This window comes from Pholcus phalangioides, unplaced genomic scaffold (assembly GCF_987345545.1).
Source record: "Pholcus phalangioides strain wild (caught in Gottingen) unplaced genomic scaffold, Ppha-v1.0 ptg000001l_1, whole genome shotgun sequence".
Lineage (NCBI taxonomy): Eukaryota > Metazoa > Arthropoda > Arachnida > Araneae > Pholcidae > Pholcus > Pholcus phalangioides.
Window position 1 is genome coordinate 25,896,311 of NW_028301594.1, and position 23,774 is coordinate 25,920,084.

Sequence of the window (23,774 nt, forward strand, 5' to 3'; positions counted from 1 at the left end):
TCCGTTTTAACAAGCATGCTACAGAAGCTCACTTTGAATTTTTTTTATTTTAAATTTTAAAATTCGTTTGTTCGTACATTTCAGGGAATGGTCAGCGCCCCCTCCTGTTCCTTTTGTGACTAATTACATCAGTCATTTTTTGCTATCAAATTCAGTGAGACCAGAATCTACATCTGACTGCATGAATTCAATGAAAATTGCTTTATATTCTACTTTATATTAACTCCATAATACATAACTTCAGCTTTACCTCTCTGGAATTCGAAATTGTTCACTACTGGCCAGACGACAGGGTCAACTTCAGTATTTCACAGGGCTGTATAAAATATTACAGCTGCCAGGGGCCAACCCCTGAGACGATAGGGTCACAAACAAAACACCTTGCATAACAAAGGCAAGTCAAGTGCAGTCACCTACTTTTATTTCTAGGCTGCTTGGTATATACAATTTCGCAAGACTGCCCAGGTTCTAAGCCTTCGGGCTTCTGTTTATTAATTTTCCTTATTTTGCAGTTGTGTTGATGAGAGGAAAATGTCCGAATGTGATTCAGGCGTAGACACTGGAAGCGAAAGCAATGAAAGTAACAGCATGTGCGTTGAATCTCCTCCCCGCGTTGAGGAAGCCAAGGTAAGTACTAGATCATTTTTTTACGTATTGCGTATTAAATGCATATATTTCGATTATAATTCTTTATACTAAAATGATAAGATAGATTGTTAAACAAAATATAGGCTCGGATATTTGCAGCCAATATCAATGCGTTTGATTTAAACATATGGTTATATGTCATCCAAGATTATGCATTGAGATTATAAAAGAAATTCAAAACAACTCTCCGTAAAGTTCAAGCTTTTTTTTCCCCCCCGCACTCAACCTTTTACCTAATGCAGGCATCTTCAACCCGTTGCTCGCGAGCACCACAGTGCTCCCTGAAGTACCCAGAGTGCTCGATGCTCGTGTCCGATTTCGCGCTCGCGAGCACTTGATCAACGTTCCAATTAAACACCATGTACTGATTGCATTCGAGGATTGAAATCATTCTGATTTCATGCATTCGTATGTCAAGCTTGCCGTAAGGGTGCTCTTTTGACAATGGGTACAGGCTGTGCTCGCGACTGCAAAAGGTTGAAGACCTCTGCCCTGATGTGTCTTTATTTGAGAAACCCTTTAACACTTATAATTAGGGATGGGACGAATAGTGATTTGGCCGAATATCAATCTTCTTAAAATTCATCACAATTATGAATAAAGTTGGTGTTTTTAATTGAAAATAAAATTAATGGTAATTGCGAATGATTGATGATGAATTCTAATTATGCAGTTTATTTAAATATTAAAAAATTAGTAATTCAAAAAATTTCATTGCCAAGATACTGACAATGAAATTTAACGATGATATATTTTGTGTATTTTTATATTACTTATAGAATCAATTTACTTTTCAACACTTATCACAATTTTACATCTAATCAAAAAAATGTCAACCATTGTACTATTAACTAGTACTGCATCATAAAATTTAGGACTTTTTTTTCCTCTTTAGATGCTCTTTGACCTTTTTCATTAGCTCAATACGTTTCTTGTCTAGGTACGTCCTTCAGTTAGTGAACTTTTGTAATTTCGGTAAGATTCCATTCCTTTCACAGAAAGGGGGATATACACCACACTATAAAATATAATCAGTAAATTTTTAATTATATGAAAAATTCCAATTAATATATTTTTTCAAGATTAGTTTGTTGTGCTTAGATTTACACATATATTCGGCCAAATATGTATGCATTATTCCGCCAAACTTAATATTCTGCAAAAAAAGCTGAATACCAAATAGCAGCCAAATATTCCTCCCATCTCTCCTATACACAGAGCTACACGCTTATGTACTTGCTATGCTGCATGAGTCAGTAGTGCATCTAATACTCAACCCTATCCAGAAAAGTCTCTCAATGGAGGCTGAAGCGTGGATAATCTGATGTAAAGGTTTATTTACACAAGTTAAAGAATTTACTTATCAAATACTCTAAAATCTGTGTCAATATAAGTAACCGGGTTGTGAATGCTCATTGGATAATATGAGGCCATGCCCACCAGCGCATGTGCATAGTGCCTACTTAATTGAAAAAAAAATAGACTGGATCCTATATATATTCTACTCATCTGAAGGGTGCTCAACCTTAAGGAAAGTAAACCTGGAGAGAAAGGTATAATCCTTCCTTTTTGCATGGGTGGCTGTTAGACCGAATTGAGAACTCTGAGAGAAGGTGTTCAACTTCTGATGGCTGGTTTTATGGCTTTGAATAGTCAAATTCAACAGGAAGAAAAAAAAAAAAAAAAATTAAGGACTATCACACTTTATTGGCAACTACAGACAAAAGAAAAAAAAAGATTGCACAATTCAACTTTCACTGAAAAAAGATGCTTGTTGGCGCCGAAATGTATTTCTAATAAATGAGATTGTTTAATTCAGTGATTCCCAATGTGGACGTTAATACCCCCTGGGAGCGATGGAATGTTCTAGGGGGCAGTAGAAGCTATGGGTATAACATAGGATCCTATGGGTTAGTTTGCGTCGGGGGTGATGGGAGAAAAAAATTTCTGAAGAAGGAGGTGATGGGATAAAAAGGTTGGGAAACTATGGTTTAATTGAAAAATCACCACAGAACTAACATTGAATTAACCTTAAATCTATCAGTTAAAGTTATCACATAAAGCTTCACAGACTATCACAGAACATTTTAAAATATTTAATTGGCATATCATTTTTCATAACTCTTATCATTCCCATCAATAGTGACAGTAAAAAAATTTCCTTTTATTCAAAATTTGTCTCTAAAACATAATCTTATGCAAGTTAAACTTTTTTCTTTGCCTTCTGACATTCTTTCTTTTAGGAAACTGTCGTTGAAGAAGAAAAAAAATTTCTGAATGTTGCAGGAAGTGCTTACAGTCCACAGTTGGAACTTGCAGTCGATTGCTGGGCACAGAATTTTGGAGAATATGAACAGCATAAAAGTACGACCAAAATGAAGCGTCTATCAAGGATCAAGAGCAAATGGAAAGGTGCAAATTATGTGAAGAAGTTATATGAAGTGCTAGGTAATTTACATAGTAAGTACAGTAAAACTTCGATTAACCATCGCTCGTTTAACTGTGAGTTTCTATTATCCATCATCGTCTAAAAAAAAAAGGAAAAAATAGCCCCAGATTTTAAGGTCCAAAAAGATTGGATCACTGTTATGGTCCGTGCAAATGTCACTGGCAATCATAGATTACTCCTGCTTGTAATTGGTAAATTCAAAAACCATGTGCTTTCAAAAATTTTAATATGAACGTATTGCCTGTGAACTATTATGCCCAAAAAAGTCCTTAGATGGACCAAACAATTTTTTCAGAATTGTTTAAAGTTTTCTTGCCTCAAGTTAGGGCTCATATGGCCAAAAAGCAGTTGCCACAGGAAGCACTGCTGTTAATAGATAATGTCCCAACACTCTCTTGAACTCAACAACTCTTTGAACTCAAAAGTGATGATGGCAAAATAACATGCCTTTCTCCCAGCAAATACAACTCCACTTATATAGCCTATGAACTGACCAGGGCATAATTGAAAATATGGAGCAATGTTACAGAAAAGGTTTTATTGAAGGCTCGCTTTCATCTGATGCCATGACTGTCAAAGAATTTTGGAAGAGATACAACATAAAGGATGTTATTTTCAATGTTTCCTGGGCTGAGCTTATATTGATCGTTTTGTAAAATTAAATACAATATGTATGTATTATTCAATTTTAAAGGATTTTATTTTCATCCCAAGCCCGCAGTGAAATCATGTTACTGTATACATGTATTAAGAGAATTTTATCCATCTATTCGGTTATCCGTCACTGCCCTGGTCCAGACGGTGGCGGTTAATCGAAGTTTTACTGTAGGTACTTTATTTGAAATTAACATTTTTCTTTATACTATTGATTCTCTGAAATTAAACACAGACCCACATAAAAAATGCCTCTTTGCTTTATGGGTTCGAATTTCTAAAAGTTATTTTCTGTTTTGCTGGACTAACATAATACCAGGAAGAGATAAAAAATTTTATGGTTTTTGTAGTACATTGGCTTCAATGAATCTTATACTTATGAATGTTTGGTCCTGTGTTAAAGAAGATTCATTATTGATAGTGATAGGAACCAAGGGACATCCTAGACTATGTCACACTAGGTCAGTGTTTCCCAAATTGGGCATTATTGCCTTCCAGGAGGTGATGCAATGGTCCAAAAGAACGATAGAAGCTACGGATGTAATGTAGGATCCTATGGGTTCTCTTGAGGTGGGAAAAGAAAGGGGAAGATGGAACAAAAGATGGGGGGGGGGAGGGAGGAACTATGCACTAGGTGATGTAAGCGCATTGTTTCAAAGGGATTCAAGTGCATCCAGGAAACAACCATTTATTGTAACTTGAACAAAATATATGTACATATATGGGCAGGTGCATGGATCATTCATACACAGCGCCAGTAGGGAGCGATAGCCCAGGTTGATAAGATATTCCCCTAAAGTACCAAAGGATGTTTAGAAGTGTCAAGAGTTTGATACCTAGTGTGTCCTTGTCAGAAACTTTCCTGACATGGGTACAACAGAAACAGCGACATGACCACAGAAAAAGATTGCTACTGCAGGGAGTCCCATACTGAGGGCTTAGGGCACCAACCTCTCGGTGAGCATATATTAAAAAAAAGGCTGCCGTTCAGAATATCCGGTAAATTCTAGGTTCCGGCCTAATTAGCCGTTGTGTGCAGAAAATGACCACGGTGCAGCAAAAATTATCAATTGTCAAACATCGCCAGTAAAAATTATTGATAATCACAAAAATGATGATAGAAGTAAATAAATCACACATAAATCTTCAAAATCGGGAATAGGTCTTAATAATTGATATAATTTGATCAGCTACTTTTTTTTTCTGGGATTTCCATTGGCCACTTTTGATTCATTATTAATAGTACCTTATGCAACCTGCATATCTTATTAACCTGCGAACAAGTAAATAATTCTCCCAAACTTTCTTGAAAATCAAATGAGTTAATATTACTTTTAATGGGAGTGCCCTATGTGTATCTCATAAAAGAATTATTTTTCTTAGAAATATGCATACGTTTCCAATATTGCCTTATCTTTTTTTAGGTGAAAGAATGCTGAGAAAAGCTGCTCTCAGAAATGAAATAGAAAAAGGTAATTTTTTGTGTGTGAAAAATATTTCTTATATTCAATTGCCAAGTACTGTCAGAGCCAGTTTCATGTACTTTCAAATTGCCACTCATGCTCAATCATAAATTAAAATACTTATATACGTTTATGAGGAACTAAACTACAGTGAAATTCCTCTAAGATGGCCACTCCGTGTTTGGTAAACAGTGACCATCTGTTGAGGTGACCTCAGAATAGAAGTTGTATGGCAGGGGAAAAAAACATTTTAGGAGAATGTGTCAATGTTACAAAAAATCATATGCTCAATTTATTTGCAATGGCAAAAAATATATACATATACAGTGAAGCCTTGCTACAATGATACTTGATATATAACAATAAATTTCTTTACAACAGCATTTTTTTAAATCTTGTTTTGAATCACCTATAGTCTGTAATGTCAGACTCCTCTCGATAGATACAACGATATACTTTAGTATGATAAACACCTCCATAACGATATTTTTTGAAGATGGTTTTGAAACCACTACAATGACATTTTTTTTATTTCTTTTTTACTCGAAATATCCTTCATATGCTTTTATACTCGTCACATATTTCAGTTCTTCCAAGGAGGTCCAACAATATTGGTATTGGGCATCACATCACAGAAAGTGTTCAGTATAGCTACTTTTTTGTGTGATAAACCTCTTTACAGGGGCTGCAACAGACATCTAATTGAATCTCTTTTCATCAGCTAATCAATTAAAATATTTTGCTGTGAATAAATCAGAAGGTTGCATGTCCAAATCGCATCTGGGTCAATATTATTCCTGATGCAATGTGTAGTCAGAATATAAAACATGTTATATATAAAAACTTGACATTATTTTGACAATTTAAACTTGACAATTTATTTATGTGTAATTAGCTAGGAATATAACAACATGTTTACGTATCAGCAGTATAAGTTAAACTAAACCTATGTATATACAAAGTATGCACACTATATGAACTTTGGCAAACTGCATACTCAAAAACATATTTTTGTTGGTACAATGTTAATTTAGAAAAATGCCAACATTTAGCATGCAGAGATTCAGTAAAACAACAGTAGGGTAGTAAAAGGAACGTGAGGAAAGAATATGTACAGTACCTGCTATAAGGGAAAGAACAGATCCCTTATAATACAGATTAGGAATTGGTCGGATGATCTGGTATTTTCTAGTTCTGCACAAAATACAGTGAAACTTTGATATACATAATGATTCTGGACCAAGAAAAAATATCGTAGGGAGATTGTCGTTATTTTGAGAGGCAGCATTAAACATTTTATCATCATGTGTCATCAAATTTATGCCAAAGTATCCACAAAGCCAAAACTTTTACCAAATTCAGTGAAAATCATAGGTTATTTGCCTACCTTACCCTGTTATCCCAGGAGCAAATCTTAAACTATCTTATCAGTCAGCAGCAACCATTGTCATTCTATTTACAAATGTTTCTAACCTGATAGTGTCGCACGTGAACAGAAAATCTGACTGATCTGAAAAGGTGTTTATATGCTGATGTATAAAGATTGCAGTTATACAAAGAGAACTGTCATCTATAAATGCATTAGGAAGAAAACTCACAAAACCTCCTGGTTCCCCCCCCCCTTTTCAACTCTTATCTATAAGGAAGTGGCTGCTGACCACATACAGCGGTAGCTGTGGAATAGGAGCGATTTTTGTATTAAATGTCTATGGAGCCTATTGTCTGTTCCTAGAAAAATTGGCTGCGAAAGGAAGTTGGCAGCAGAATAAAGTGGCCGCCTATGGAAGTTTCGTTGTATTTCATAGGCCTACTTCATGCTTTTCTTCAACATTTATGTTCAAAAATGTTTTAATTGTAGAGAATCAAACCATGTGAAGTTTTTCAACATTTAATTATTTCTTTAATATTTCATTTTACAAACTTCATAATATATTCCTGCTATAAAGGAAAATATTTTATAATTTCAGTTCAGAGCTTGCTCGATGGAGGAATTGACCCATCTGTGGGTGATGATATGCTGCGTACCCCTTTGCATTTTGCTTCATGCAATGGCCATGCCACCATAGGTAATTTTTTTGTATTTTATGTAGTATTTCTTATCAACCATTCAACTCTTAAGCATAATGCCTACCATGTGCGTAAAAGTTGCTTTTATACATTTTTTTAAAAATTAAAATTATTAGGAGAAAAATATTGAAATTGTAAAATGGTTTTTTAATGTATTTAAGGTATTATAAAGTATATTATAAAGTACTGTAATTAATAAGGCATTTCACAAACTTACTTCCAACATGTGATATAAATGTTATGTGGATGAACTCCCCCTTTGATTTTCTTCAGATTTTGTCCAGGTGACTTCCTACTGCTAATTGGTTGTCGTACAAATTATCCATAAAACGTTTTTTACATGTGCAAAATTCATGCAAGACATTTATAATAAATGAATGATAGTGAGTTCCTGGACTAAAATCATTGTCACAGACATGGTCAAATGATAAAAAAAATCTGCCATGAAACTTTTTGAAACATAGATGCTTCTTTCTGTAGCCAACCACAAAATATTCAGTGCAGTGATATTCGGCTCACAGCCTATGAAAGACTTAATCAGCCAAAAATAGAAAATAAATGTATTAAAATCACTTTTTTTGCCTTATGTTATATCGAACCACTGGAAGGATATATATATATATATGTAATTATCTAGATTAACCCAAGCTCCCAGTGGTCCAATATACATTTAGAATAAAACGATGACACATGAAAAGAAAGAATCAGTTAAATTTCAATAGCATTTAATATTTAATCAAATGATCATATGAAAAGAACGAGTTATATTTACACAAAATAAAAGTCAATTAGGAAAATCCATTTCCACGATATCAAATTCTGCATAATACATAGACAAAATACTATATGTTCAATTATAATAATTTTAACTTGATGTTGGAATATCTCTCTTTTAATCACTCTTTATGCCTAATTTTGCCATCTGCCCCCTGTTAATTCCTCCTAATTTAGGTTTTAACTAAACGTCTATAATTTACTAAAAATGTAAGAATTTCTTTCCTACCTTTCCTCCATCCCTTTCATCACGGATGATCGCTGCTCCTGATGCTAATCATTGCAATGTGTAAATACAAAAATCTAACTACATTTTTTTCAACTTTATTTCTAGCTTGCACTAATCAATCTGCTTTAATTTTTCAAAGATTCCAAAAAGTAAAGTTTTGAGGGGTACCAACCCCCTATTTCTAATTGGTAGTCCGGCTTCAAAGAAAGATCTTTCCATTGGGTGATGAGGATTACGTAGGTACAAATTAGTATCAATATTGGCATCATTGGTCAAGGTTCACCCCCTACAATCTTTCGAAGCATATGGGAGGAAGATGTTTTTCTGTTGGTGGGGGGGAGTTGTACAAGAAAAATAAGAAGGAAAAGAAAAGAAGAGAGAAAGCAAGAAAGTCAGAAGGCACATATTCCCAAGAAGGGATGCGTACAATAGATGAAATAAAGTCAATCGCCTGCAGGTGGCAATGTCCGCTTTTAACCCCTAATCAAAAGAAGAATACGGAGCGGCTATTACGCAAACTTTGAAGGGGGCCCTTTAAGTAAGTGTGGCCATAAAATTAAGGAGTGTTGATGAAGGCGAAAGAGCATGTTTGTACAATTGAAATGGCTCAAGTCCCCTTTTCTCTTATTATTATATTATATTGTTCTGGAAATTGGAACTCTCCCGCTTCATCTGATAGCCATGGCTATTGACGCCATAGCACTTAGCACAAAATATTAAATCATTACCTTACTGAAATTAAAATATTTTTCGGATTGATATTACTTTATTTCAAACATTTTGTTATTGGAATTCATGCTCATTTGATATCAGTTTTTGCCGGTGAATTAATTTAATTCTGTTTTTTGCTGATGCAGCACGAATGTTGATTGAAAGAGGTGCTGATCCCAATCAGAAAGACATCATTGGTAACACTCCTCTTCATCTTGGTGAGTTTTCACAATAAGTTTTTTCTGTTCATATTGGTAAAACATATTTCTCTCTCTCATAACTTCTCTGGTGTTTCAGAATTATACCTATTACTATCTCATGAGAAAAAAAATGTTTAAAAATACTTAGGTGGTTATTATTGTTAGAAGTTTATATGCATTTGTCCCTATGATTTCCATCTATAAAGTATAATAGGTAAATTATGAATATTTATAAATATTCATGAAGATTACTGCACCAATCAAAGTTTTCTGGAATTTATTTCAAGTTTTTCATTATACTTATCTGTCACAAGAATAATTACTTTAGCTATTATGCACAACGCAAATAATCTTCATTATATGTGAGTTATTGCTTTGAATTCATTCATATCGTAACATTATTAAATTATTTGATCATCCCCCTTTAAAATTTTGCATAGACATTTTTTCTTATAAGTAATATAAAATTGCATAGATAATAAAAAAACCAGTTGTCACCAGATGTTGAACGAGTGTTTTTGCATGTGACCTGTTTGTAAAATATTCAAAGAAAGTGATCTCTACATATAAATCATTTTGAAGTTCATTTTTTATAAATGCTTTATGCCAGTGCTTGACAAATCAAGAAAAAAGTCTAGGCACCAATCAAATACGTAAGGAGCTAAGCATAATTTTTTTTAGCCTGAGCTAGTAATCACACATAAAAAAAGTAATTTTTAATTGGCGTAGTGGCTTGGGATTTGTCATTTATGCTTATATATATTGCATTTACATATTATTTTGCTATACTTTTGATAAGATTAGCAATACTGATTTTTTAAAAATAAAGATGTGGTATAATGGTGTTTGTAAAAATTTGTTTTTGCATGCTTTTGAGATTTGATAATACTATTAATAACTTTTTATTTCTTATAGCTGCATGTACCAGCAACATTGAGATGGTAACTCTACTTCTGAAAGCAGGTACAAATGCTTATCACAATCTTTGTCAACAGTGCCACTTCAGTGAATTATGTAATTATATGAACATGATCATATAAATCATGAAAAGTTGAGGAAAAACAATATTGTTTTAATTGAGTTTAATTTATAAACATATTTAAAAAATTCAGAATCTCTAACTCTATACCCTTATTTTCATAATAAAAAACAAAAATTTACCTGTAATTTTTTTTGATGAAAATGTTTCAAATCTTTGAAGTAAAAAAATCCATAATATTTGGTATTTATGAATAAGCTGTACAAATTGTTTGAAAATTGGGAACTCTTTTTTTTTTTTCCTATTCTAAAAATTTCGATCTAGCTTTCTCAACCATCTCTCGTTCAAAAATTTTTTTCTTAAGTTGCGATAAAATATATACTGTGCAAATCGTAATTGATTTAAACAGGGTTTAGCTATCTTATATCAAGCTACAGAGGTTTGAATTTAGTATTGTGCCTCAGAATATTAAATGTTGAAATATCTGCATGGCAAGTTATCAAGGTATATCTACTATGTAAATGTATAAATATTTTTCTTTCAAGGAACTGATGTCACAATTTTTAACAAATTTGGAAGGTCACCTCTTCATTTGGCAGAGTCAAAATTGAAAATGATACAACGCAGCCGATGCACTTCAGATCAAATGAAAGCTGAAGTTCTGCAGGTACAGTAAGATCTTGATTAACCATGTTTTGGGTTATCCAAGATGCTTTTCATGTACTGATTTTGAAAAAGTAGTTTCATTAAAATTATGTACAAAATGCTTTGCATTGTAACAAACTGGCTCTTTTGCAACCTCAGCATGTAGCAAGAGTTTTACATATCAATTTGAAAATATTGGGTTCAAATTATTTAGTGATATTCAAAATTTTGCTAACTGAAAGTACACACACAATGTGGTAGTTTATCTAATTTTATTCATTTGATATTCCTAGCACATTGTGCAGCAGTTCTGGGTGCAAATGTGTAATTTCCTTCATTAACATCTTTATTTTGCTCAACCCGAGAAATCGAATAATGTCCATATGACACAGATAATCTGGGCCTTATTGTACTAAGATTTGCAATGAATGTTAAAGATTCTTACTGATGCCATATTTAATTAAGGATTATAATCAACGAACCCACTTGTTTCACATGCAAATGCAACTTCAAACATTGATTTTGTTTTTCAAGTACTGATTATGTTGCTCCAAAATTTAAAATGTAACCAAACTGTAATAAATCAATATACAGAGTGGAAACTTGAGTAAAAAAGTCAATTTCACCTCAAAATATTCTTTCCTTCATTTTCAGTGATTTAAAAAAAAAAAAAAAATATCAGCTAATATTTCAGTTGAGAAAGATGGATTTTATTTCTTGAGTTCAGAAGAGATGATGACAAATTTTCTACAGTTGTCCCTTGATATTTGCAAGGTTGCGTTCTGGGAGGTCACCATGAATATGAAAAATGTGTGTGAATAACACAAACCATGAAGTTTTGTTTCTTGTGCATCTAAACACAGCACTTTCTATGTTGAGAGCTGTCTGGATCCAGCCCATATAGTAGTACGTGAAGCTTCTCCAACAGCTGATAGAATTTCATTCTTTTTTTCTTGATAATATTTGATTATAAATTCATTGATATAATAATAGGGATCATTGGCAATGAAGCTAACAATTGTTAATGTTTCTAATTTTTCTTTCAAGTTTTCACTTTCAGGAACATTTAAAAAAGTCTTTTAGAAACATTTCCTGAAGCACTGAAATAAATATGAGGTTTTTAAAAAAAAATGTTTAAATAACAAGTGCAGTTTATATTTTGTTCTGATACTGGAATTGGCACTGCGACAGTGTTTTCCAGAATACTGGGAAAGAGACTGTGAATACTGAGGACGACTGTATTTGGCAGTTGGAGGAGTGGGGGGGCCTATTATTTTGTATCTCTGTACATATATGACCCCCTATTAAAATAAATGATATATCTAAAATGGGCATGTTATTTGAATCCTTTTCAAATTGAAAGTATGTTTATACAACCAATAGCTCGCAAGTTATTTGAGATGAGATGAACTCAAGTTTTCACCCTATATATTCAATTTTTCTTTTTGAACAAAATGTGTGTGATCTGAATAAAGAATCACTTCAGTAATATTCATTGCAAATGGTTATTTGATATCATTCTGTGCTTTTTCTTGTGTTTGAATTACTTTATGCCAATTTCTTTTGTGTAGATACTAGAAATGATGCAGGTCTACCTTCAGAGGTCAGGACAGGCTGCGGAAGTGAATTTGCTGAATGTTTTCTCAAATCGACTTCAGCATCATCAAACAACAGAAGAGGTGATTCATTAAAATAGGAATAATTAATTAATTTTGCAAAACAGAACAGTATTGCATTACTTCTTAGTTAACTGAAGGAGGGTATTTATTTATGATAATTTTAAAAAAAACCACACACACACACAGCTTCTGGAAAGTTCATCTATATGGCTGCCACTACTGGTATGTAGGGAGTGAGGACAATATATTTTATGGGTACATAAATATAATTAATTTTATGGTCGAGCTGCATCCATCTCTTAAATATCTGGATAAAGATTTTTCTTTTAACCCCTTAATTGCCATGGGTGTATTTATATGCTCTTTGGAGTCTGCACGTTAACTGCCATGGGTGTATTTATACATCTTTACTTTTTTGTGATCGAGAAAAAAGTTGGCATTGGGAAGCAAATCATGTAAGATTTCATCACCAGTTAAGGGTTAAAATATCTGAATTATCTATTCTGGAAGAGATTGATAGTGCAAAAGGCAGGACCATCTTAATATACAGTAATTTGCATCCCTGGGCTGATCAGTTAACTGGAACCACCACCTACAAGTCTGACACAAGTAATATGTAAATTGTGATGCAAAACTAAGGGCTATAGCCAGGTAAGCCCATGCCTTCAGACAACTTTGGTCAAAGGTCAGTGTTCTAACCACATAACTGCTAGATAATACAAAAATGTATATAGAGCCAGTAATTTATATAATTTTTCAGGTGTTTGCTTCTCAAAATGATTAGAATAGAACATGAGAATATTTTACAGATAACTTCCAAATGATTGGAATAAAAAATGTTTGAAAAAAAAATTGTTTTCTTGTTAAATTTACCCTGGATGATTTTTATTGTATACAGCAGTGTCTTGGTTAGGTTTGTTTCGTCTTTGTTTAGGTTTTATAATTGCATTTCTAATTGGGTTGCTGTATTTTAGAAATATATGACATCCTTATTTGTTATGGGCATCTTTTTCCTCAGCCACCTGGTTGGGCATTTTGCCTGTTGTGGCCTTGTATTTGTAAATGAAGCCTTAAATTAGGTACAGTTAAATTAGGAACATGTTCTGCAATTTCAACATAAGCAGTTGGCATTTAAAATGATTAGAAGCTTTCAGGCTGTCTGGCTGCCATGAACAAGTAAGTAAACTCAATACATCGCCCACATAAGTGAAAGCATCTTTTAGGAGACAATGATCGAGTGAAGATGCCTGCCATGCATGTGGGTGAATCATTGAGTTTATTTATTTAACCATAATTGCAACATGATTTATTTATCATTATAGCTCGATATATCATATTACTCATTTATAGCTTGAAACCTTTCAGCCACACTATTAATGATGGCTGCAAAAGTTTAATGTTTCTTCTGTTGTCATTTAAATTCAGATTTTTCTGTGGCACTTTCTGAGAAGCTAACTAACTACTTGAGTATAAAAAGTAATGTTATATTATTTTCTTTCTTGCAGGTTAATATTGATGTGAGTGAACTGTTGTCCAGTTTGTCACATTTAAGCTTGCAGAAAGCTTGAAAAAGAATTTTCTGCCATTTTATTTTGTTTCAGTATGTGTTTGTTATATTTGTATATAAATATGTGAAAGTATTGAATTGCTTCATCATGAAATGAAACATTTTTCTGTTGAATATTATTTTTTTCTGTTTTAAGTTTCTTGTTTTTTACAATGGTCTTTCTATTATTTTGGTTTTGGTATATTGTGTGTGAAACTAGTTTTCATGAGATGTTGGATTATATTATGTATTGATTGAAAGTCAAAATATTTTTCTCTTACTTCTTGCGGTACTGTGATCCTTGTGTAAATATAACTTTAATATTGCACCTCTATGAAGTGCATTACAAACCTTCAGTATATAATTCTTCATATTTTAATATGAGTATTGTATGTATGAATAGCCGCAAGTGTTTTGTATGTAAGTAATATGAAAAAGTTATTTACATTATATGCATTTTCAGTTAAGAAAATATTTAATTTTGTGTGTGTGCAGGCTGTGTTCACAAATTTAGTTGAGAGTGGCTATTTTAGTACTAGTACTCAATGTTTTGTATTACAGAACTTTATCAAACTAATTATAATGCAGTAAGTTTTGTGATTAAAAGATTGCTAGGATTAAAAAAAAATTTCTTACCTTCATTAAAATTCTTCTTTGGGAAATATTTTCAAGTAATATCATATTACCAAGTTTTTGTTGGAATATTACAGCATTTATGTATTGTTTTAGTCAAAACTTATGTATTCTGTATTTTGGCCTCAAATAATAATTGAATACAGTTCCCATTTATGCTTATTTCCATTTTGAAAATATGGAAAAATATATGTAAGAAAGTCTGAAGGTGCCAAAGGACTTCGACATAGTTTTCAAGCATGAAAAGTACAAAATATTAGTTTAATGATTTTTACTGAGAAAATACTTGTGTATAGCATTTTATGAGAATATTTGGGGGGAAAAAAAAATGTATATATGTTTTGATAGATCAGAGTTGGGGGGAGGGGCAGGCATGTATTTTTTCTTTTTTCAAGCATGTGCCTGATGTTAGCATATTAAAAATTGATTTGGGCATGTAAATTTTTAAAGATTTGTCCAGTCCTGCTGTAGACATAACCTAGGATTTATCAAAGCAAAGTTAAAAAAAAATTCAGTATTCACTGGTATTATTACTATTAATATAAATGCTTTGTGCCGACCAAATCACCACCAGAATTAAACAAATTTAATTAAAATTTGTATTTAATTAAGATTAATTAATAGAAAATTTATTAAAACTTGCATGCTTGGTGTATTTATACTGCAATTTTGGCCATTCATAATTGATTGTAAAAAAAAATATATTCCTATTTTCTAACATTTTTCAGACCTTTACCAACTTGTTTTGTCAAATGCATAGTTTTACTTGGAAAAACATAATTTACAGGTATTCAGGCATTTATAATAACATATATATGCCCGAGGGGCATGGTAGTAAGATATTTGTATAACACCATGAAGGTTTCCATCAGGTCTCAGGTTCAGTCCCGGGAAAAGTATAGATAAGATATTTTTTCCCTAATGAACCTTGGGTGACCACCAATAGATGACACCTTCATTTCCAACACAACTCGATAACGGCAGTAAATTGCAGTAGTGATTTGGCCGGAGTTGGTGTGTGTGGTGAAGTTAGTAGTAACATATATATCAAAATGTGACAAAAGTAAAAGGCACTATGTACTACATTTTTGTCAATACTAGGTATTCACTTTATAAAACAATCAAGCTCTATAGAAAGACGTATTAAAAAAATCTTTAAATGGTTCTGTTAAATTTCCCTTTTGTGACATTGGTGCCCTTTTCCTCTCACATACAGAGCCTCTAGTAAAAAGACTACTACTGTACTTAACCACACATGCATCTCGTAAACACTCCTCTGGTGAATTTACATTAAGTTTAAAGTAAGAGGACTCTTGGATTTTCTTGAGTGAACAGAATTTTAAATGAAGATTCTTGTTTTTCTGGTTTAAAAAATAGGTTCAGATACTTTTAGTGCCATAGAAGTTATTTGAACTCTAGATTGAGTTGTCTTGCAGAAATTACATGATTGGGGCTGTTAGTGTCACTGAAGTATATTTACATTTATATGTTGCATTTATTCATACCCTACATCAGATTTCTCTCTCTCTCTAATATAGAGCTATGTATTTTAATCTAAAATATCTTCCAAGCTTTTCATTTTGGAATGATGTTTTGTCAATAATTACATCAAAATTTGGAGGTTTATAGAAACGTTATGGATTACTTTAATCAGTTTTTCATAACAGATAGGATAACAAGTTTTTCCAGTTTAGCCATGGTTATATAACATCATGTTTAATTCTTGTTCTCAGATTTATTTCATCATGGCTTACGGCCAAAGTCTAACCTCTTTGCACATTTGTTAAACTTCAAACATTGGCCAGTTTTCAAAATGCGTTGACTCCAGACATTTTTGTGACACAGCTTTTCTTCAATTCATTCAACCCAATTTTCAATCAAACTGCTCCATCTTTGGTTTTTGCCCACTTCCATGTTATATCTCTCAAGATCTTATAAGGATTTGGATTTTTTTGTGCTTCCATTGTTTCTTGTTTGAATAAGTGATTACAAGTTCTTAGGACATGTCTGATACATGAAATTATTCATTAGAGAGAAAAAATATGTGTTTTCAGTGACAAAGTTAAATCTCGCATTTCTTTTTTAATGTGTGAGCTTTGTGTTTTGACGTGTTTGTGATTCGTAGTAGGAACCGTGTTTTGTGCTTATAAGAAACATCAAATGTATATTTAGATGAAATTTTTGTACTGGTGTGTGTATATATGTCCCAAAAAACCTATGATATTCTTTGAGAAATAGTTATCGTTTTTCTCATATGTAATGAATTTTTCGTCAATAAACTATGATAAAATATATCCATGTCGTGTCGGATGTGAATCTCAGTAGTGTTCTGCAAGAAAGTAATATTGAATTTCCAAGCTGAGAAATATTTCATGATACAAATTATTGATTCCATGTAAATTGATAGGCAAATTGTGTGATAATTTGAATTGAAGTAAAAAAAGGGTGTGGCTGACTAACAAGGGAAAAAGCTCCTGTTATAAGGTTTGTCACCCGTACTTTATAGTATACGTGGTGTTTCACATGAAGAGTATCTAAAAAGAATGAGAATTCTTTTTTTACTCTTCTATTTGAACTACTAATTGAATTACAAAAAAATCTAGATTCTGAAATTAAAATATGAGAAAATATTTGCGAAAAAAAGATTCATCTGTGTGATGGGTGGCACTTCCTTAAAATAATTGAGAACTGGGAAAAAGAATATAGCCATTGAAGTTTCTGTACGGCTCTCAATTGAAAATTTGCGGCTCTATTGTGCTGAAAAAAATTCGAGGTATCTGTAGAAATATAATTGAAATTCTTGATTTTTGCAACTTTTTACATGCTAAAATAATCGTTTCAAAAATAGAAAACAAGAACTTCGATCACACTGATACCTCAGTAATATTTTTCCTAGTATGGTAAAGGCATATTAAGGAGCCCGTTTAAAAATTTCAATCTATATATTTCCCCGTTCCTTTGTGGAAGGGCCACTATCGCAACCAAATTTTTCTCATTTTAATAATTTTTCATAATTTGCTTCAAAAAACTGTGGTTTAACTTTTTTTTGGAAACTTCTTGAAACTTTCCAAACATTTACGAACTAATGCGTGTATCCAAGAATGATGTCACTTTGCTATATCCATCAGTTTTAAATTTTTAAAAATTACTTTAGCTAAAGTACAATACTATGGCCCTAACTACAGAATGAGAACTACAAGAATGCAGTAATATCTCAAAATTGATAAAAACGGACATACGATAGTACGGCTCTGAGTTGCAGATATATTAATGAAACAAATAATTTGAAATATTCTATTTCTTAATAAAATTAATAACCAGATTGTGTTTTTTCCTCCCGCAAAACATTTTGGACTTTCTTCACAAACAGGATTCTATAAAAAAAAGTTTTGACAGACGCACCTTTCTAGATTTTAGCAATCTATAACGTTTTCTACCTGAATCATACTCGAGTGAAGTCACCAAATGAAAATAAATTGTAAATATTGGCGATTATATAATTATAAACAATTAAGCTGATAAAAAGACGCTAGTCTGTTACCTGATTAAAATGACGGCTGTTTGGTTCGTCGTATGTTTTTTATTTAATTTGTGCGTGTTTGACGGATTTTCGGCTAAATCTCTGTTCGAACGGGAACGCAATCGCTACTCGAGCCATGTTCGAACAAATGATTCTAGTAAGTGCACTAAATACCTTCCAACACTTTTTTTCTATAATGATCATTGAAAACTGATACGATGTAATATCACTTTGCCACACCATCATTGCCGTCAAACCTCCGTTCAATCGAGATGACTTTCATACTAACCACGAATTTCGTATTTACCGACATAACAATTTGATTTCGAAATTGTAGCCCTCGAAACTATGCTCGATGAGCTTTTGCCCCAAATCATTCTGTCGAGGTATTCATGTGGAATCCTCCAATGAAAAATCCCATATAAATTCTGCATTTAAGAATTGGGGTTTGGCTAATTTGAATCTGAAATATGTCGCAGAGATGTCATGTGGGTGCTTTTCGATGATTAGCATAGATACAGTGCTTGCGACCAAAGAGGTCCCCCCCTTTTTTTCCAGTGGGGACTTCTCTCTGGACGCAGTCACGCAGAGGTTTTTACCCTGTGGGTCGCAGGAGCTTGCGAAAGGGGTCGTAGAAATCCACTTGCAATCCTGTACCTCACGATAAAATGGGATTTAGTACTTTGATTTTTCGGGAGTAAGTAGGTGTCCCTGGAGTTTATGAGCCCGAGGAATTGATGCGTGTAACATTGTCATAATCCATATATGCTCAACCCATGACCCGCGGGCCAAATGTGGTCCTCGGAGTCATCTGATATAGCCCGTGACTTCAAACTTGATTTTCTAAAAATGAACCAAGTGGCACGTTTATAGATCACTCAATGTACCCGTGGGACATTTAGAGATCGACACGGATTGGTTAAAATCCCGAATTTCCCCAATTCGTGTCGATCTCTAATCCTTTAACTTACAATTGCAGTTAAACTGTCGGTGAATACGGCCGCAAGAGAGAGAGTGATCCGCGGCACAGTTCTATAGCACTTACGTGGCCCAGACCCATTTCCAGATCTCTTAAGTGAACCACGGCATATTTATAGATTAGGTGACTCGAGGTACAGTTTCACATCACTCAATTGGCCGCGCGACACAATTACAAATCACTCAAGGGACCCATGACATTAACAGATTACTTAAGTGAAGTGTGGTACAATTCCAGAGCATTTAAGCGGCTCACGGTGTAGTTCCACATCACTCAAGTCACTCCTGGCGCAGTTCTAGATCACTCAAGTGGCCCACAGTACGTTTTACTGATCGCTCAAATGGCTACGGCTCATGTGCCGTATCACTCAAGTAGCCCACGGTGCATTTCCACATGTGTGACTTAAGTGGCCCCGCGCACATTCCCAGATCACTTAAGTGACCCGCGGCATATTTACAGATAACTTGAGTGACCTACAACACACTTACAGATCACTTAAGTGGCCCGCGACATGTTTACAAATCAATGATGTGGCCCGCAATTTCCTAAAGGTTGAGCACCCTTGCGCATATGCTCAACTAATACGATTATGAAATTATACTAATTACACACACGATTATACTAATACGATTATGAAATCGTAATCATATATTCGTATCGTATAAGTAAACGTGAAATAAATTTATCCGAAGGTTAATTGTGATTTATTAACGCATTTATACCCAGGTTATCACGTGCCAAAAGAGTCGCCCGGCGTGGTTGAGCGGATCGCTCGAAACGCAGCAGAAAAACCTTCCCATGGTCGAGCGGACAAAGAGCTGATGTCCGCCACCATCCAGATGGTTGGGAGGTCTATCCTGCAAGACACGGGCGACGTAAGGCGAGGTTCCGAGTTCGATATTCGTGGGGTGCTGCTGGATGATGTGGACAAACCAGTCGAGGAAACGAGATGGGAAGCGTGGAAACTGTACATCGGCACCCTGCTGTCCTTCGTGTCCAGTATATTGTGCGGGTTCAGCTATGCCGTGAAGAAACTCGGGATAAAACGCGCCATCCAGGCCAGAGGACAGAGAGCCTCGTCGTTGCCGATGATCTGTCTGACCAGCGAGACCTGGTTGTTCGGCCAGCTACTGATTATATTCGGCGAGTTGTGTCACTACGTAGCTTATTCTTTTGCTCCGGCGATCGTCATAAGCACGCTGCATATCATAACGGTCTTGATAACGGCAGCTGCATCCTCGAGGATACTCGGCGAGCAGATGAATCGCTTCGGTAAGATGGCTTTCTGCCTGAGTCTCAGCGGCTGCTGGGTCATCGTATTCCACGCGCCGAGCGAGCCCACCGTCGATACCATCGAGCAGTTACTGGGGATGATGGACGATCCGCAGTTCTTATCGTACCTCGCGATTTCCCTGTGCGCCACCGTCCTCATGATGTTCTACTTCGTCCCGAGATGGGCCGACAAGAATTCCGTCGTGTACACGTTGGAGTCGGCTCTGTTGGGATCCATTCTGGTGATAGCTCTGAAGGGCGTCAACGTCGGCATCACGGATACAGTACACCATTGGCTGCCGTGGTTCTCGTTGGCGTGCGTCGTGTTCTGTCTGGCCATACAGATAGATTACATAAACCGGGCTCTCAGCATGTACAACACGCTCGTCGTCACGACGCAGTATTACGTGTTTTATTGCGCTTTCGTCATAGCGGCCACTTCCGTACTGTTCAAAGTTTGGGACAACGCTTCTCTGGAAATGGTGTTGATATACTTCATCGGACTGATGTCGATCGTGCTGGGCGTTCTCATATTCACCATATTCGAAGTGGAAGACGCCACTTTCGATTTCTCGAAACTCTTCGGTGGTCCCGAGTTCAAGATAAACATCGCTTGATGGACTCAGAGAGACGTTTAGTTGAAAAGAAATGAAATATATGGCGATTGAATCCCTCGGTTTCTCTCGAATGCCTGTTTTTCTGATGTTCTTCCACAATTGATTTTTGAATACTATAGCCGACATTTGGTGAATCAGAATAAAAACATCCAACAGGAGACGATTCTGATTTTATTTCTTTCAGGTATGATAACTTTTCAATGGTATTTGAGAGCAGTGCCGTCTTAACGCATGTCCCGGGGCCTCAAGAGAAGAGAGCCTCCCCAACAAAAATTAGATCTGGTTGAAATTTTCTAGAATTTACCAGGTGGCCACAGAAAAATCACTTGGCCCAGAGGCCAATGATACTCTTAAGACGGCCCTGTTTGAGAGTAAAGAAAACTCCTCGAAACAGAATAGATAGTCGAACTCCGGTAGCTCGAATATCTGTTAAGTCGAAGTTTGTTTTTGAGACCATACTTAGAGAGACATTGACTTGGTTGGGGGGGGGGGGAGGGGTGCAGAAAAGAGCCCGCGTGCTCTTGATGGCACGTGGTGCTTAAGCTATGAAGAGGACTTTCTTTTTTTAATATGTTTACATTGGAAGAGCGCAGGTGTGTGTGTGTGTGTGGGGGGGAGGGAGATATGATTGGAGTGTTTAAAATTTTCAACGGAATGTATAGGATGGAGCATGAGTTATAGTTATTAATACACTGTCAATCAACAAGGGGGGACACCGAATAGCTTTTACTATACCATTAATATTTTTATAGGCATCTTTTTTTCAGCCAGCTCGTTGGGCATTTTGCCTGTTGTGATGTATTTTTATTAGGACTGTCTCAACAGCATCATAGTCCATCCTTTATACCTGGCTTTACTCTAAAAATCTTAGAAACAGGTCTATCTCATTATCATAGGACCCATGCACTAATTACGATTCTTCGAGAGAGGCGTAATCCAACCCAAGGTTTCAATTGAATTTATTTTCAAATAAACAAACATACAACCTGATAGGGCTTAGTTAAGTAAATTGGGTACAGAAAATTCAGCATCAGAGCCTCGGATGTTGATCTGCCCGAAGTTCTTGCGGCCCTCGGTAATAAGGCCTTTGTCCTGCACATTTGCTAATACATATTACTTCGTGGAAGACGTCTCCGTGGTACAGTAGCGTCGGAAGTGTTTTAGACCTATGGGTGCTCGGCTACGTAAGTCTTATGTAGATCTTGATTTCTGAATTTATTCTTGGGTTGCTCTACACCGGGGATCACAACCACAACTCTGGTCACAGGGGCTTCCGAGATGGATCGTACAAATCCACTAATAGTCAGAGCTCTTGAGCTTCGAATCCCGACCCAGGCTTGATTCTCTGAGGCCGTCTGGATTAGTCATACAAATCCACTTACAGCCCTGTTATAATTATTGTTTCACTGGTTTAACTAATTTCAAAAAACAATCAGTCCCATGGGTAGTGAAGCTGAACTTGGGTCGCGGCAGAAAAAGGTTATGAACTACATAGTGTTACAAAATACTAGTCAGTGTTTCGTAAATAATTCGGCTCCGACGTCACTGCGTAGTGATGTACTCTGCATTGTGAAAACTTAGACACTTCGGAGGACGTTGTATTTGCATTTCCACTGCATATCCATCAAACAGTCGATCGATATTCCGTTTTTACAGGTCGCAGAGGATCAATTGCATTAAATTATGTCACCGCTTCTACACAGTCACCTCTCATATACCTGCCCGAAATATCTACATGTATTGTATTCGTATCCTCCATACAGGTAACGCGTTAAAAGGCGTAAACTCTTGGGAAAATGGCGCAATATGGAGGTTGGCGACGGCTCCCGAGACAATAACGATGACGTCCAAAGCATCCAAAGAAGACAGAGAGAAAATGTTCCTAGAGGTCGTGCGGGGACTCGACAGGGAAACGATTCTACTGCTGATGCCAAACGCGACTCTGACCAGCCTCGACCGAACGACAGTCGGTGGCGCTTGCTGTTTCAATGGTGGAACCTGCGAAAACAACCCGATTGGTAAGTTGTAATATGACAAGCATAAAATTGGTTGGCAGCTGATGGATTTGTCGCAAGAATACTTAGATTTATGATCGTTATGCGTTATAACAATCGCATTAGGAAGAGTAACGCGATATGAGGGTATGGCATCTGGCAGCCAATCATGCTGATTGGCGAGTGTGTACTATGCCATACCCTACCAGTGCCTCTAATACATAAATACTCAACCCATGACCCGCGAACCAAATGTGGCCTTCGGTGTAGCCCGTGACCCCGAACCTAATTTTGTAAACATGAACCAAGTGGCACATTCTCAGATCGCACAAGTGTGACCCGCAGTGCAATTACACATCACTTGAATGGCCCATGACATATTCCTCCATACATGGGGCACAGTATCCCAGGTCGATAAGGTACTCGCCTAAAGTACCATTGAATGTTTATAGGTGTCGCGGGTTCGATAACCGGCTCGTCCTTGTCAGAAACTTTCCTGACACAGAAACGGCAACATGACCACAGAAAAAGATTGCTACCGCAGGGAGTCCCCCACCGAGGAGTTAGCGCACCAACCTCTCGGTGAGTATATAAAAAAGAAGCTGCCGTTCGGAATCGGCAATAAATTGTAGGTCCCGGTTTAATTAGCCCTTGTGTGCAGAAAATGACTGTGGTGCGACAAAAATGATCAAATGACGTATTCTCAGATCACTCACGTGGCCCACGGCACACTTTCAGATCACGTAAGTGTTTCGCGTACAGATTCCCACTGTAC

At 35.5% G+C, this 23,774-nt stretch overlaps 2 protein-coding genes across 3 annotated transcripts; both read left to right on the plus strand.

Moving 5' to 3' along the window:
* The first annotated feature begins 383 nt into the window (after positions 1-383).
* Positions 384-16,911, plus strand: LOC149090202 (ankyrin repeat domain-containing protein 54-like). 2 transcript variants are annotated; one of them, XM_089232702.1, is made up of 9 exons: positions 384-627; positions 2,892-3,108; positions 5,176-5,223; positions 7,182-7,280; positions 9,142-9,213; positions 10,111-10,158; positions 10,720-10,841; positions 12,391-12,498; positions 13,944-16,911. In XM_089232702.1, the coding sequence occupies exons 1-9, from the start codon at positions 532-534 to the stop codon at positions 14,004-14,006; spliced, it is 873 nt and encodes a 290-aa protein (XP_089088828.1). In that variant the 5' UTR covers positions 384-531; the 3' UTR covers positions 14,007-16,911. The 2 variants fall into 2 exon arrangements, with proteins under 2 accessions (XP_089088828.1, XP_089088836.1); XM_089232710.1 differs by having other exon boundaries at positions 2,892-3,096.
* A 3,026-nt stretch (positions 16,912-19,937) lies between these two features.
* On the plus strand, positions 19,938-21,005 carry LOC149090203 (magnesium transporter NIPA2-like). The gene has a single exon (XM_089240324.1). The coding sequence runs from the start codon at positions 19,938-19,940 to the stop codon at positions 21,003-21,005; it is 1,068 nt and encodes a 355-aa protein (XP_089096450.1).
* The last annotated feature ends 2,769 nt before the right edge of the window (positions 21,006-23,774 follow it).

Coding starts and splice junctions, on each gene's coding strand:
- LOC149090203 (XM_089240324.1), top strand. CDS start 19,938: ATGTCCGCCACCATCCAGATGGTTGGGAGGTCTATCCTGCAAGACACG.
- LOC149090202 (XM_089232702.1), top strand. CDS start 532: ATGTCCGAATGTGATTCAGGCGTAGACACTGGAAGCGAAAGCAATGAA. Junction 9,214..10,110: donor TAACACTCCTCTTCATCTTG/GTGAGTTTTCAC, acceptor TATTTCTTATAG/CTGCATGTACCAGCAACATT. Junction 10,159..10,719: donor AACTCTACTTCTGAAAGCAG/GTACAAATGCTT, acceptor TTTTCTTTCAAG/GAACTGATGTCACAATTTTT.